At 38.0% G+C, this 12,755-nt stretch overlaps 1 protein-coding gene across 1 annotated transcript in view; it reads left to right on the top strand.

Annotated features, from left to right (window-relative positions):
- Positions 1–12,755, top strand: part of Nek1 (NIMA related kinase 1) — a 117,338-nt gene that overhangs the window by 57,561 nt on the left and 47,022 nt on the right. Inside the window, exons 18-21 of the mRNA XM_028757741.1 lie at positions 8,637–8,720; positions 9,159–9,242; positions 9,479–9,556; positions 10,298–10,393. Of these exons, the coding sequence (XP_028613574.1) occupies positions 8,637–8,720; positions 9,159–9,242; positions 9,479–9,556; positions 10,298–10,393 (342 nt within the window). The remainder of the gene's footprint in view (positions 1–8,636; positions 8,721–9,158; positions 9,243–9,478; positions 9,557–10,297; positions 10,394–12,755) is intronic.

Here is a 12,755-nt window from a genome sequence, read left to right as displayed (position 1 = left end):
TGAACATCTCTACCATGTCCCCAGTTTTCTTATGCCCCTCCAAAGTTGACCGCTCCCCTCCCAGCGACCTGCTCCCATTCTGTATAGTTCTGGGACTTTTTGTAGACATTTATTGAAAATTATGAATCATATATATGTAGTTTTATATGACTCACTATTTAGATCAAACTAGCCTCAAACTCAAAGAGATCTGCCAGCCTTTGCCTCCCAAGTGCTAAGGTTCAGGGTATGTCCCACCACACCTAACCATATTAGTTCTTTTTATTTCTAAGTTACATTCTTTGTATGTATATACCATAATTTAAGTATCCATTTCTCTGTAGAGGGCCACTTGAGTTGTTTCTAGTAATATAATATGGTCATCCAGTTTGCTTAGTTATACACATGCCCATATAATTGACTTATCCATCTTCCTTGTGTTTCTGTGTTGACATGTCTCATTATGTGCACCTGAGCTGCTGTCTGTGATTATACCTTTAAACAGCACTGGAGAAAATCAAAGCTATGAAGATTCTGTTTGAACCATTTATGATTTTCACTTTCAGCATCTTGTTATCTTTGATGACATTCTGTCATTATTTGGGGTCCTTATCGTAATTATTCTGCCCCATCCCTTCTTAGCAGTCCTTCTTTAATCATACTTTCCTAAAACCTCTAATTATATTTCTGTTTCTCACATCATTAACTGTACAACTCATAGCCTGACTCTTCAAAAGTGAATGAAGTTCATTTGTTTCCAGTTCCTTATCTACCATTTTAACTCTGTAAACAGTTTATTAGCACATCAGCATATTGAAAGAAAGTTACTAGTGCCCATCCTTAAAAACAGATGCCGTTTTGTTGTTTCTGTTTGATTCCTGTTGTGGTGTGGGAGACTGAGCCGAGAACTTCTCATGAGCTTAATAAAGGATGGACCATTGAGCTACATTGCCACCTTAAACAAAGCATTGTGATTCTCATGGTATTTGACCTTTCTGTCATATCTAAATATGAACTGTAAAATCTCTTCCTTATCTTCTGCAGTTTACCCTGTACTTCTCTGTCTGTGGTCTCTTTGAATGTTCTTTTGTGTAATTGTTATTTTTTTCTTCAGTCTTTACATGTGAATCTTCGTTGGGACTAAATCCTTGCTTGTTTCTTACTATAAATATTGTAGGATGATCTCCCTGGGAATTCTACATACAACTTGTGTGTAATGTATATGTAGGTCAGACTACTCCCCTGCTTCTGACACTGGCCTTGCTCTATTCTGCACATTCATTTCTCTTGTGTTTTCTTATAAATGTCATATATTTTATTTTACTTTTACTCATGTGTGTCTGTGGGTGTATGTCCTTATACATGGCAGTGCCCATGGAGTCCAGAGCGAGCATTGGATCCACTAGGGCTAGAGCTACAGGTGATTGTGAGGCCCTGACTCTGGGAAGCAAAGTCTAGTCTTCAGCGAGAGCAGCAAGCACCCATAACTGCGGAGCCAGCTCCCTGGCTCCAGCACTCACTGACATTTACTTTCTAAATTACCATAAAATAAGAATGACTTTTTTTCTTCTCCAGTTTTATGAATTTTAACACATGTATAAATGCACATAGCCAAGTTATAGAAAAATGACTCCCATCATGTCCCAAGGTATTTATTTATTTATCTGTTGTTAATTTCCTTTTCTTAAAAGACCTATTTTTGTGGGGGCTTCATTAGGGTCGCCGGTGTAACAAGGGTTTGCTGTTATTCACTGGAGTGTGGTGAGCTCATCAGTGATACACAGCTGGAGGCTTGTCTGCTCCTCCCTCAGACTCCGTCAGTAGCATAGTTCAGCAAGCCTTAATCTCTTCGATTCCTTTGCTTTTTCATATAATAATTGCCACAATTTAGTCCCTTTTAACAATTTACATTTATTGGCTCATGGTTTTTGAGAATTAGAACATAGGATAGTTGGGCTAGTGTCCTTGTACTCTCACAAGGCAGTAAGAACTTAACTGGGAAAGGGCTTTACTCCCTGGCTCATTCTTGTTGGCGAGAAAATTAATTTATGTTCAGTGAATGAATGCCCCAACTGCTTCCTATAGGTCTTAGGGTTTTATTGCTGTCAGAATTTCATCATGACTATGGCAACTCTTATAATGGAAAACTTTTCACTGGGGCTGGCTTACAATTCAGAAGTGTAGTCCATTATTACCATGGTAGGAAGCATGACAGCACATAGGCAGACCTGGTGCTGCAGGGGTATATGGGAGTTCTACATCTGACTCAGCAGGCAGCAGGAAGTAAGAGAGCCGCTGGGCCTGGCTTGGGCTTCTGAAACCCCAAAGCCCACCCCCAGTGACACACTTCTTCCACCAGCGACACACCTACTCCAACAAAACCACACTTCCCAATAGTGCCCACTCCCTGTGAGCCTACAGGACCATTTTCATGTAAGCCAGCATACTCGCTGTCACTTGGAGATGCCTCTTAGTTTGGAGAGGCTATACATATTCTCAGAGGTCACCTAAGTTACCTTAGTCCATGAGTCTTTCCCACATGTCTTCCATTATCAAACAACTGCAGTCTATGAAGAGAGTCTGCTACCAATGCAGTCTCATTCTTTTTAAATAAGTGTTTCTATAGTACTTCTAGTTCTATCCTTTTATTTTTAAGGTACCTGAATGAGGGTGAGACATATTGTAGTGAATATATACTTGGTTCATTTATTTTTCTTTTTTAAAAATCTTACCAAATGACCACTTTTAACAGTAGTTAATGACAGTATAATTTTGATATGTTCAGATTAGTTGTGTTTTATTTTGTATTTGATGTATCTATTGTTGTTCCTCTGCTTTTACTCTTGTTACCTTTATCTTGTCAGAGTACTTTTTAATATTTCATTTTAATCAATCCTATCAATCTGATTGTATCTGTATTCATGTAGCTTTTCAGAAGTTATTACCTCAAGGGCTCACAATGTATATATACTTTTATTTTTCACAATGTACTTATAAGTTATGTTAACTCAGTAGTGTGATGGCTAACTTTACTTGTCAACTTGACACAGCTTAGTCACCTGTGAAGAGTATCAATGAGATATTGTCCATATTAGGTTGGCCTGTGGGCGTGTCTTTATAGGACTGTGGCAAGTTAATTGATGTGGGAAGACCCAGCCCACTGTGGACAATGGTATCCCCTAGGCAGGAAGTCTTGACCTCTGTGAGCCTAGGAATTGAGCTGAGCAGCAAGCAAATGAGCATGAATGTATTTCTGTCTCTTTCTGCTCTTGACTGTGACTTGATGTGCTGCTTCAAGCTCTTGCCACTGTGACTTCTGTGCAGTCATGAGCTATATAACCTGGAATTATAATTAGAATAAGCCTTCTCCACTAAGTTCCTTTTCATTAGAGTCTTATGTTATAGGAACAAATTAGAACAGATGGGAATGGAAAAATGTTGACACTATAGTGGTTCCTTTACTCTGTCCTCGCAACCAGGACATTAGTTGCTGTGTATGTATATGTTTCTAGGTAATGAGCCCAGAATTTGCACATGCTAGACAAGTACTCTTTCACTAAGCCATACTTCCAGCCTTTGGTTATTCCTTCCTGTTGTCTAATATATTTAAGAACTAAGAAAAAAGGAACATTTTTCATAATTATTGTTCCTTTCTATCAAAATTTCCAAGCTTCTTATATCTTTTCTGTCTAAAGAATTCCTGTTTATTTATTTACTTATATTTATAGTCTTAATCCTGAAGAAATTCCGTTTTAAAGAAAATACTATAAAGAACTTGTAAATAAAAAGCATCACTTAGCAAAATTGAGTAGACTAAAAGTCTATCAGAAACAAACAACAGAACTAGAGAGAAGCAATTCCTTTAGCAGTGTTTTCTTAATTGGTAGTATTTTAATGAAATGGTCCCTTGTTCTGTAGACAGGGAACCTCCTCCTGAGCAGGATTCTTCTCTCCTGGCTTCCCAGGTAGCTTGAATCACAGATGTGGACCACTGTGTAACCAGCAATCTCTTCAGATCAGTTCTAACTGTAAATTCTCTCTCTCCGTCTTACTTTGTACTGTGATACCTTCATTTTATCATTAATGAATAGTCTCATTTATAAATCCAATATCTATATTGGGCTGACAGTTACTTATTTGAAAATTTGTGATTCAACTACTTTTTATTCTATGTAGTTTTTAATGATATTTCTTCACCTTTTGAAGATTTTCTTCTGTAGTTAATATTTCTTTGGATGCTTTGAATATTTTACTTTTAGCTCTTAGTTTTCTGCAGTATGATTGGGTTTTTCTCTCGGTGTGGATGGGCTTTTAGGCTCAAGCCACTTTATTATTTTGACATCTCTGCACTTCTGAAGTATCAGCATTATATTATTTGTTTATTCATAGGTGGTTTTGCATGAGATTCAGATGGTTTTCCAATATTATTACCGTTATTTCATTTTAAAAAATGTAATCTTTGTCAAGATCTTCAGTTTTGTTTGTCAGTGTTTTGTTTTTTGAGAGTGGGGGTTGGATTTTGGTTGGTTGGTTGGTTGGTGTGTTTTGTTTGAGAGCAGGGTCTGAGATTAAATCTAGGATTTTGAACATACAGGGCAAGCACTCTGCCGTCATTCTCTATCGCCAATCCCATCAGTGGATTTAAAACAGAGTCACGTTATATTGTCAGGTGTTGAGAACATTGAACTTGTGACAGATGACAGTAGAGACCTGCATGTGACTGTACAGAGAGAGTTGGGAATGGAGGGCTCTCAGGAGACTACTTTTACAGTAGTCATTAATGCATGTTTATAGTGTCATTCACTCATATGTTTTAATGGTATGACAATTTTCACTTCTCAGTTATAACTGCTGAGTTGCACTTACTACAGTATACTACAGTACAGTAATTGATACTATTTGTTATAACCTTGATTCTTTAGGAAATAATATTAACATCAGAGATTTAAAGTTGTACCTAATAAATATTTTCCATTAATACTGATACCCATGATATGTTTAAATCATTTAAAAATGTAAATATATTTGCACTGGCTTTTAATTTTATTTATTTGTGTTTGTGTGAATGTATGCATGTACGCAGAGATCAGAGGACAACTTGGAGTAGCTAGTTTTCACCTGCTATGAACATTGTTGAGGCAGGACTTCTCTTGTCTTTGTGCTCAATAATTAAACACTAAATTTCTATAAGAGCAGATAAGTGTATCCAACAATAACACTGTGTTTTATAGCCCTGAGTCTGCAGATCTCAGGAAGCATTGGTGTGAGGGGAAGTAACAATATGACAGTGCAGAGTACACTTGTGTACTCAGAACCAAGGTTTCAGGGAAGGTGTATGATGGGCCGTGATGAGCACTGCAAGCAATGCTTCTTCAGGTTCACTGTACATGCGATTCTCAATTAAGTATTAGTCATACGGGCTAGAAAATACTGTGAGAGGGAGGGTCTAACCTTTTCACTTATCTGGGCCCATTGTCATCTACAACTTGTAACACTTGAAAACTATGCAATCTATTTTACAAAACAAATGACAGAAAATTCCCTTAATTTCATAATTTTGTATTGGGCTGTATTTATAACTATCTTACTTTCCTGTAACTCTATGGATAGCTGTGTATCTTTTAAAAATTAGCCCATAAGGAGGAGGAGGGATGAGATAGGGGATTAATGGGTGGGGGGAATGGGGAAGGGGAATGGCATCTGAAATGTAAATAAAATATCGAATAAAAAATCGTAATAAAAATTAGCCCACATAACCAATGACACATGTATATTGCAGCTTAGAGGAACACCAGCTTCACGTCACACTACTACAGAAACTGAGGCATGTCTTAGTCAGGGTTGTACTGCTGTAAACAGACACCATGACTAAGGCAGCTTCTATAAAGGACAACATTCAACTGGTGCTGGCTCACAAGTTCAGAGATTCAGTCCATTATCATATGGTGGAAAGCATGGCAGTGTCTAGGCAGGCATGGCTCTGGAAGAGCAAGAGTTCTACATCTCGTTCTAAAGGCCTCTAGGAGCGACTGACTTCCAGAAAGCTAGGAGGAAGCTAGGAGTCTCAAAGCCCGCCCCTACAGTGACAGACTTCCTCCAGCAAGACTACACCTACTCCAATAAAACCACACCTCCTCATAGTGCCACTCCCCGGGCCAAGCATATTCAAACCACCACAAGGCAGAAGGATGATTTGAACATAGGAATTCTCAAAGTCAGCCTTGGCGATACAGTAAGACCCTGCCTTCAAAAGCAACAACAACAAATATCCCTCAGTCACATAGCATTTTTCTCTTAAACTACAAAATTTAGAATTTATTAGACTGGCATTTGAGTAACTACTTAGGTGCAACAAAACTACCTCAAACATTTTCTGAACTTGACTTTACCATTCTTTTTATAGTATGATCCTTTTCTTAGCCCAGATGTTGATTATGATCAATAACTATAGTCAAAAAAAACCTAGACCTTATCTTTGCCTTTGTACTATCTGCCATATGTATATCTGCCAAATGGAAATGTTACTAGTTCTCTTTCCTAGTTAGCTATTATTGAGCCCTTTAGTTTCTGTCTTATATTAAGCATTTCCTTTTGACTCCTGAGTCTCCAAAGTAGTTTCCTAATTTATATTCCCTCTAGTCTCACATATATCTTTCATTTATTCATGTGTATGTGTGTACAGGCATGTGTATGCATGTTTTTCTGAGCCTCCTTGCAGTTGCAAACAAGTGCTCTAGCACAGAACTACCTCACCTACCCACACACCAATCCTCTGTGTTAGTGGATATGAGGAGGGACTGGAAATACAATTGTAAGTGACAAAAAACAATTGTGGAAAAGTTCATTTCTATAAAAACATGCTGTATGCATTCATACATATGCATAAAAGGATATGTGGGAGATAAAATTTAAGGTTCTCAAGTGCTAGCTTTATAGTAAATAATGCTTTTTAAAATTTTTTTACATTTTCCTATCATGAACCTCCTGAATTTATGAGAAATATATATATATGTTTATATGAAGTAGATTCAGTCAAAAGTAATTTTAGAGAAAAATGGTTTTTAAAATGCTCAAAAAGCCACATTTGAATCATTTCTGACACTACTAGTAACCTTAGGGAAAAAATTTAATTACACTTGAATTAGAAAGTAGACTTATAGAGGATTAAGAAAACTTCTTGACATCAGGAAATTGGTGATAATGAGTATAAAAGTACATTTACCACACATGGATGAGAGATAATAGATGAGAAAGTGGACCGAGAACTCTTTACGTTTGAAGAAACTTTAAACATGATTGTAGTTTGAAGGAAGAGAAAGCAGATGATTGGAGAACCTGGTAGTTTTGCTGAAGCATGTGAATAACCTCTAGAAAGACACGTCCATGTTAGCAGTAAGCTGTATTTGAAAATGTGGCAGTTTGTGCCTGAGCTTGTCATTTTTGGAAGCCAGAGCAGTGAATATAAAAGTGTGTGTGTGTGTGTGTGTTCATGTGTGTGTGTTCATGTGTGTGTGCGTGTGTGTTCATGTGTGTTCGTGTGTGTGTGTTATGTAGTATATACATAGACATCTAGAAGTGAATGGGATTTTTTTTTACTAATTATTTTATTTATTTACATTTCAAATGTCCCTCTTCCTGGTCCCTGCTCCCCCAGTCCCCCACCCCATCCCCCCTCCTCTTTGCCTCTAAGAGGGTACTCCCCCAATCATCCACCCACTCCCACCTCACCCCTCTAACATCCCCTTTCTCTGGGGCATCAAACCTCCACAGGACCAAGTGCATCCCCTTCAACTGAGGCCAGACAAGGAAGGTAGTCCTCTGTTACATATGTAGCAGGGCATAGGGACCAGCCCATGTATACTCTTTGGTTGGTGGCTTTGTCACTGGGAGCTCTGAGGAATCCGATTAGTTGATATTGCTCTTCCTTTAGGGTTGCAATCCCCTTCAGCTCCTTCACTTGTTTTCCTAACTCTTCCATTGGGGTCCCCAGGCTCAGTCCAATGGTTGGCTATAAGTGTCTACATCTGTCTCAGTCAGGTGCTGGCAGAGCCTCTCAGGACAACCATGCTAGGCTCTTGTTTGCAAGCATATCTCAGCATCAGCAGTAGTGTCGGGTTTGGTGTCTGTGACTGGGATGGATCCCAAGTTGGGGTGATCACTGGATGGCCTTTTCTTCAGCCTTTGCTCCAATTTTTGTTCCTGCATTTCCTTTATACAGCAACAATTCTGGGTTAAAATTTTTGAGATGCGTGGGTAGCCCCATCCCTCAACTGAGGGCCATGTCTACTGGAGGTGTTCTCTTCAAGATCTATCTCCCAGTTCAGTGTTCAACAGCAGTGGGTTTGGATCTTTTTTAAAGGAAAAAAAAAATGAGCTGTGAATTTAAAAGGAAAACACTCTTTAAAACTTCTTTAATGACTGTAAAAAACATTTGCAGTCTCTGTACTTAAGTAATTATACTTGGAGTTGAATGACTTCTGTTCTCGCTGCATTCTCATGCCAACATGGCCATGGGAAGTGCCAGACCCTCTTTACTGTGGTATCTAGAAATGGCCAGCATATATCTAAAAGAAGGAAATGGCATGTGGATGTGCCTACGTAGCAGGGCTCTGTAGCCCCACTCATTCTTTAAACTTAGCACATTAAATGACAAACAGGGAATCCTGCAAAACCTGGCAACTCTGTATGGAGGCAGGCCCAGCTCTTCAAGAGGAGGGAAGCCAAGGAACAATGAGGAAGAGGTATGCTTTCCGCATGCTCAGCACCTCCGCCACGCAGCCATTTTTAAGTTTATCGCCTTCTTTTCTTGCATGGTTTAAATGCTTAACAATTATTTTAAGATTTTGAAAGTCTATAGGGACCTGTTAATATATTTTGACTGACATGCTGTGTCATAATTTTGCCCCATAACTGTTACTCAGTCTTCTGAGTTTCAATTTCTTTTCGTTTGATATAATTTAAATTTTTGTAATTATAACATATTTCTTTCTTTGCAGAAATAAATTCCTTTAAATACTTGAAAGCTAATATTTCATTTTCATTAACCAAATTTCAGAACTTTTGTTTCTTGTATTCAGATTAACACTTTTCCATAAATTAAGTTTTTTTTAAAGCAGTGAAAATGTTCATAGTTTTCCTTTTAAGTGAATGTTTATTTGTTTTTGTTGTTCCTATTTTAGGTTTATCTGGCAAGGCTGAGGCAAATAAGACTACAAAATTTTAATGAGCGCCAACAGATTAAAGCCAAACTTCGTGGTGAGAATGTAGGTAAAAATCAATTTTTAAAAAAATAACTGAATAATAGATTAAGTTCAGACATGTTATGTCTATAATAATAAAAGTTAAAACTGTAAAAAGAAAATGAAGGTCAAAGACCAGACAACTATTATCTAGTGCTGACTGGATTCATCTCACACTCTCATAGTGTGAGTTCAGTCAGAGGTGGTTCTGAGCTTGGCTGCTGTTTACTAAGTGCTGTGCTTGTTGACAATTGTTCTAGAAAGAAGCTGATGGTGCCAAAGGACCAGAAGCAACAGAAGAGACTGACACAAGGCTCAAAAAGATGGAATCACTTAAGGTACAGACTAAACAGTACAACTTCTTAGGAAAGTAAAAGCTGAGGGGGAAAAGTTTGTTCTTAGGAGTTTTATATATTTGAATCATCTTCTTTTCTTTAAGTTTTGATTTTTCCCTCTGTCTGTCACCTATTTATTATATAGTTACTGGAAAATAGCATTTTCTTCTTTATATAACATTTATGAAGAACAATTAGGTGAAATTATGATGTGACTATATAAAACTGTAACATGTGTAATTCTGTAAAAGTAGATACTGGTGTAATCCCAGCATTCAGTGGGCTGAGGCAAGAGGATTGCCATGAATTCAAGGCCAGGCTGGGTTTTGTGTCTGTGTGTGTTTGTGTATTTGTGTTTGTGTATTTGTGTTTGTGTATTTGTGTGTGTATGTATGTGTGTGTGTGTGTTATAATCAAAACACTGTCTCAGAAGAGTAGCCTTAAAAATGAAATATACAGATATCTGTTTCTCCAAAGATGAATAGAATCATGCATAACAACTGTCATAAACATTTACATTTTAATTTCCATTCTAGCACATTGAACTTATTTTCACTTACCAAATATCAACTATTCCCATATTATCCAAGGTGAGAAGGTTACATTGTGAGAGTATATTTTTATTCTGGAACCACAGACACACTTCTATGTTGGCTACAAAGTCAGTGTTATTTTAGACCCAGGTTGGAGGAGGATGACCGTAGGCTATCTTTCTGATAACTAATTGATGGTTTTCATTTTCAGGCCCAAACACATGCACGTGCTGCTGTACTAAAAGAGCAGCTGGAGCGAAAAAGGAAGGAAGCTTATGAAAGAGAAAAGAAAGTATGGGAAGAGCATGTAAGACCTTGTACTTACTAAGCCTTGTTGAATTCATGTCTTTGGGCTCTTACTGAGGAATCAGTCAGGTTTGCAGTTTGTAAACTTCGTAGCACTGAGGATCAAGCCCAGGATCTTGCACAAACCGTGTCAGGTCCTTGTCCCTCATCCCCCCTTCTCCCCCATCCACTTCTCTGTTTCTCTTCAGAAAAGGGGAGGCCTCCCATGGATCTCAACTAGCCCTGGCATATCAAGTTGTGGTAAGACCAGGTGTATCTTCTCCTATTGAGGCTAGACTAGGCAGCCCAGTAGGAGGAAAGGATCCCAAAAGCAGAAAACAGAGTCAGAGACAGCCCCTGCTCCCACTGTTAGGAGTCCCACAGGAAGATCAAGCTGCACAACTATAGCATGTGTGCAGAGGGCCTAGGTCAGTCCCATGCATACTCCTGGTTGGCTAAGTCTCTGTGGGCCCCTATAGGCCCAGGTTAGTTGATTCTGTGGGGTTTCTTGTAGTGTCCTTGACCCCTCTATCAGCCTTATTTTTTAAAATGCTGAGTTCAGACAAAAATCTCAATGGGACCTTAAGTTGTTTGATAATAGTTTTCATGGATTTCACTGTTCGGTTCCTCGGGGTTTTAGTCACAGGGCCAGCTCCTCCTCCTTTGCTTCCATCAGTATGCACACACAGATGCACTTTGGCAGCAGGCCTCTACGTTCTTGCTTTGTTACTTATGTTACTTTAATGCAGGGTGAATGTCTGTGTCTCAGTTCATTCTATGGTTGGCATGTAGGACACTGGCATTAGCACATTTATCAGATGTTATTGTTTTCTCTAGCCATGTAGGCTCTACACCTTAGAATAGCATGCCTCTCATAGCTCAAGTTGATATAATTCAGAAAAGCCAAAATAGGATTACCTTTGTCATGGTGATCATAAGAAACAAGTGGATAAATTTGTTGGGAATTTTATGACTCTGCTTATTTCAAATTTGTGTCTAGAGAATTGTTCAGGAAAAATTCTTTATTGAATATAGCCTGATATAGGGAGGGAAAATATATTTGGATTGAATGCCTGCCAGCTAATAGTCTGGAGTAGTTGTTTAAAGAAAGAGCATCCTTAGGTACTACTGAACTATATGTGAAATTATTCTATGTTTAGAATATGAAATCAGGTTCTTTTGATATGGTCCTGACATACTAATCCTTACTAATCCACATATACAGATGAAATAATATTTACTATTCTGTGACTTAAGACTTGATAAAGCTTCAAAGTCATCAAACAGAGAAGTCTCATGAACAGTTTGACTTCTCTGTTTGATGACTTTGAAGACAACAAATGTTGTCTTTAGCAATAGGGATTTACCATCAGGTTGTGGGAGGCAACAAATAGCCTTATCAAGAGTCTGTGATGTGTCATGTATTCATGGGACCACTTTGGCCAATGGTTCAACAGGATGTAACAAATTCTTGGCACTAGAGATTTTATTTGATGGCTTATCTCACCTATTATCTGGTGACTTCATTTAGACTTTTCCACAGATACATATATTTGAGGAAGCTTCCACCATAGTAGGTTTCCATGTAATTTTTCAAGTGGCCTTAGTATTAGTTGTCTCTCCCCCTATTCCCTCCTTTATCTTTCTTACTCACCCCTTTACTATTTAATATTCCTGCTGTGGTCTCCCCTTTATCTCTCCATAACATTGTGTCCTATTATTAATTCCTTGTGAGGTCCTCCCAGCCTTCCTCTTTCCTAACCATTGTGGTCATCGGATTAAGTAGCATTTGTCATGCTACAATATCATGTGTCTGGATTTGCTTAACAAGTTTTTGTAACATCACTCAGGGTAAATAGCTAATTAAGATAAATGAAGTAAATTAAAAAGAAAAATAAGTTAACATCAAAGTTTCTGTTTATCTTCAGACTTTATAAACATGCCTTATTTGTGATATTTTTAATGAAAAAGAACATACTTCTAATTATGATTAATTTCATTAAAATCTAATAAAATGAGTAAGTGTCTATACCTATTTCTCTTAAAAAAAAGACTTGATAAAGCTTCTTACATTAAAGCTGGTCCTATTTTTGGTTACTTTTTTTTTTACTTTTGTCATTTAGTGACACTGCTGATTAAGTTTCAGCACATAGTAACATTGAAATATGAAATAGAAAATCTTATAGTGATTACTGAAAACCTTCGGGAGATGTGAAAATGTCTTAAGTTTGTGAAGCTTCTGAGGACATGGCAGCCTGTGTGCTTCCATAGGGTTACTTTAAAACCAGGCACATAGCTCAGCAGTACAGGGCCTGCTGCTGTCTGTCTTAGGGTCTCCATTGCTGGAAGACACCATAGCCACCACCATAGCCAAGGCAACTCTT

The sequence above is a fragment of the Grammomys surdaster genome, unplaced genomic scaffold (genome assembly GCF_004785775.1).
Source record: "Grammomys surdaster isolate TR1022 unplaced genomic scaffold, NIH_TR_1.0 126182, whole genome shotgun sequence".
Classification (NCBI taxonomy): domain Eukaryota; kingdom Metazoa; phylum Chordata; class Mammalia; order Rodentia; family Muridae; genus Grammomys; species Grammomys surdaster.
This window is presented reverse-complemented; position numbering and strand designations above follow the sequence as displayed.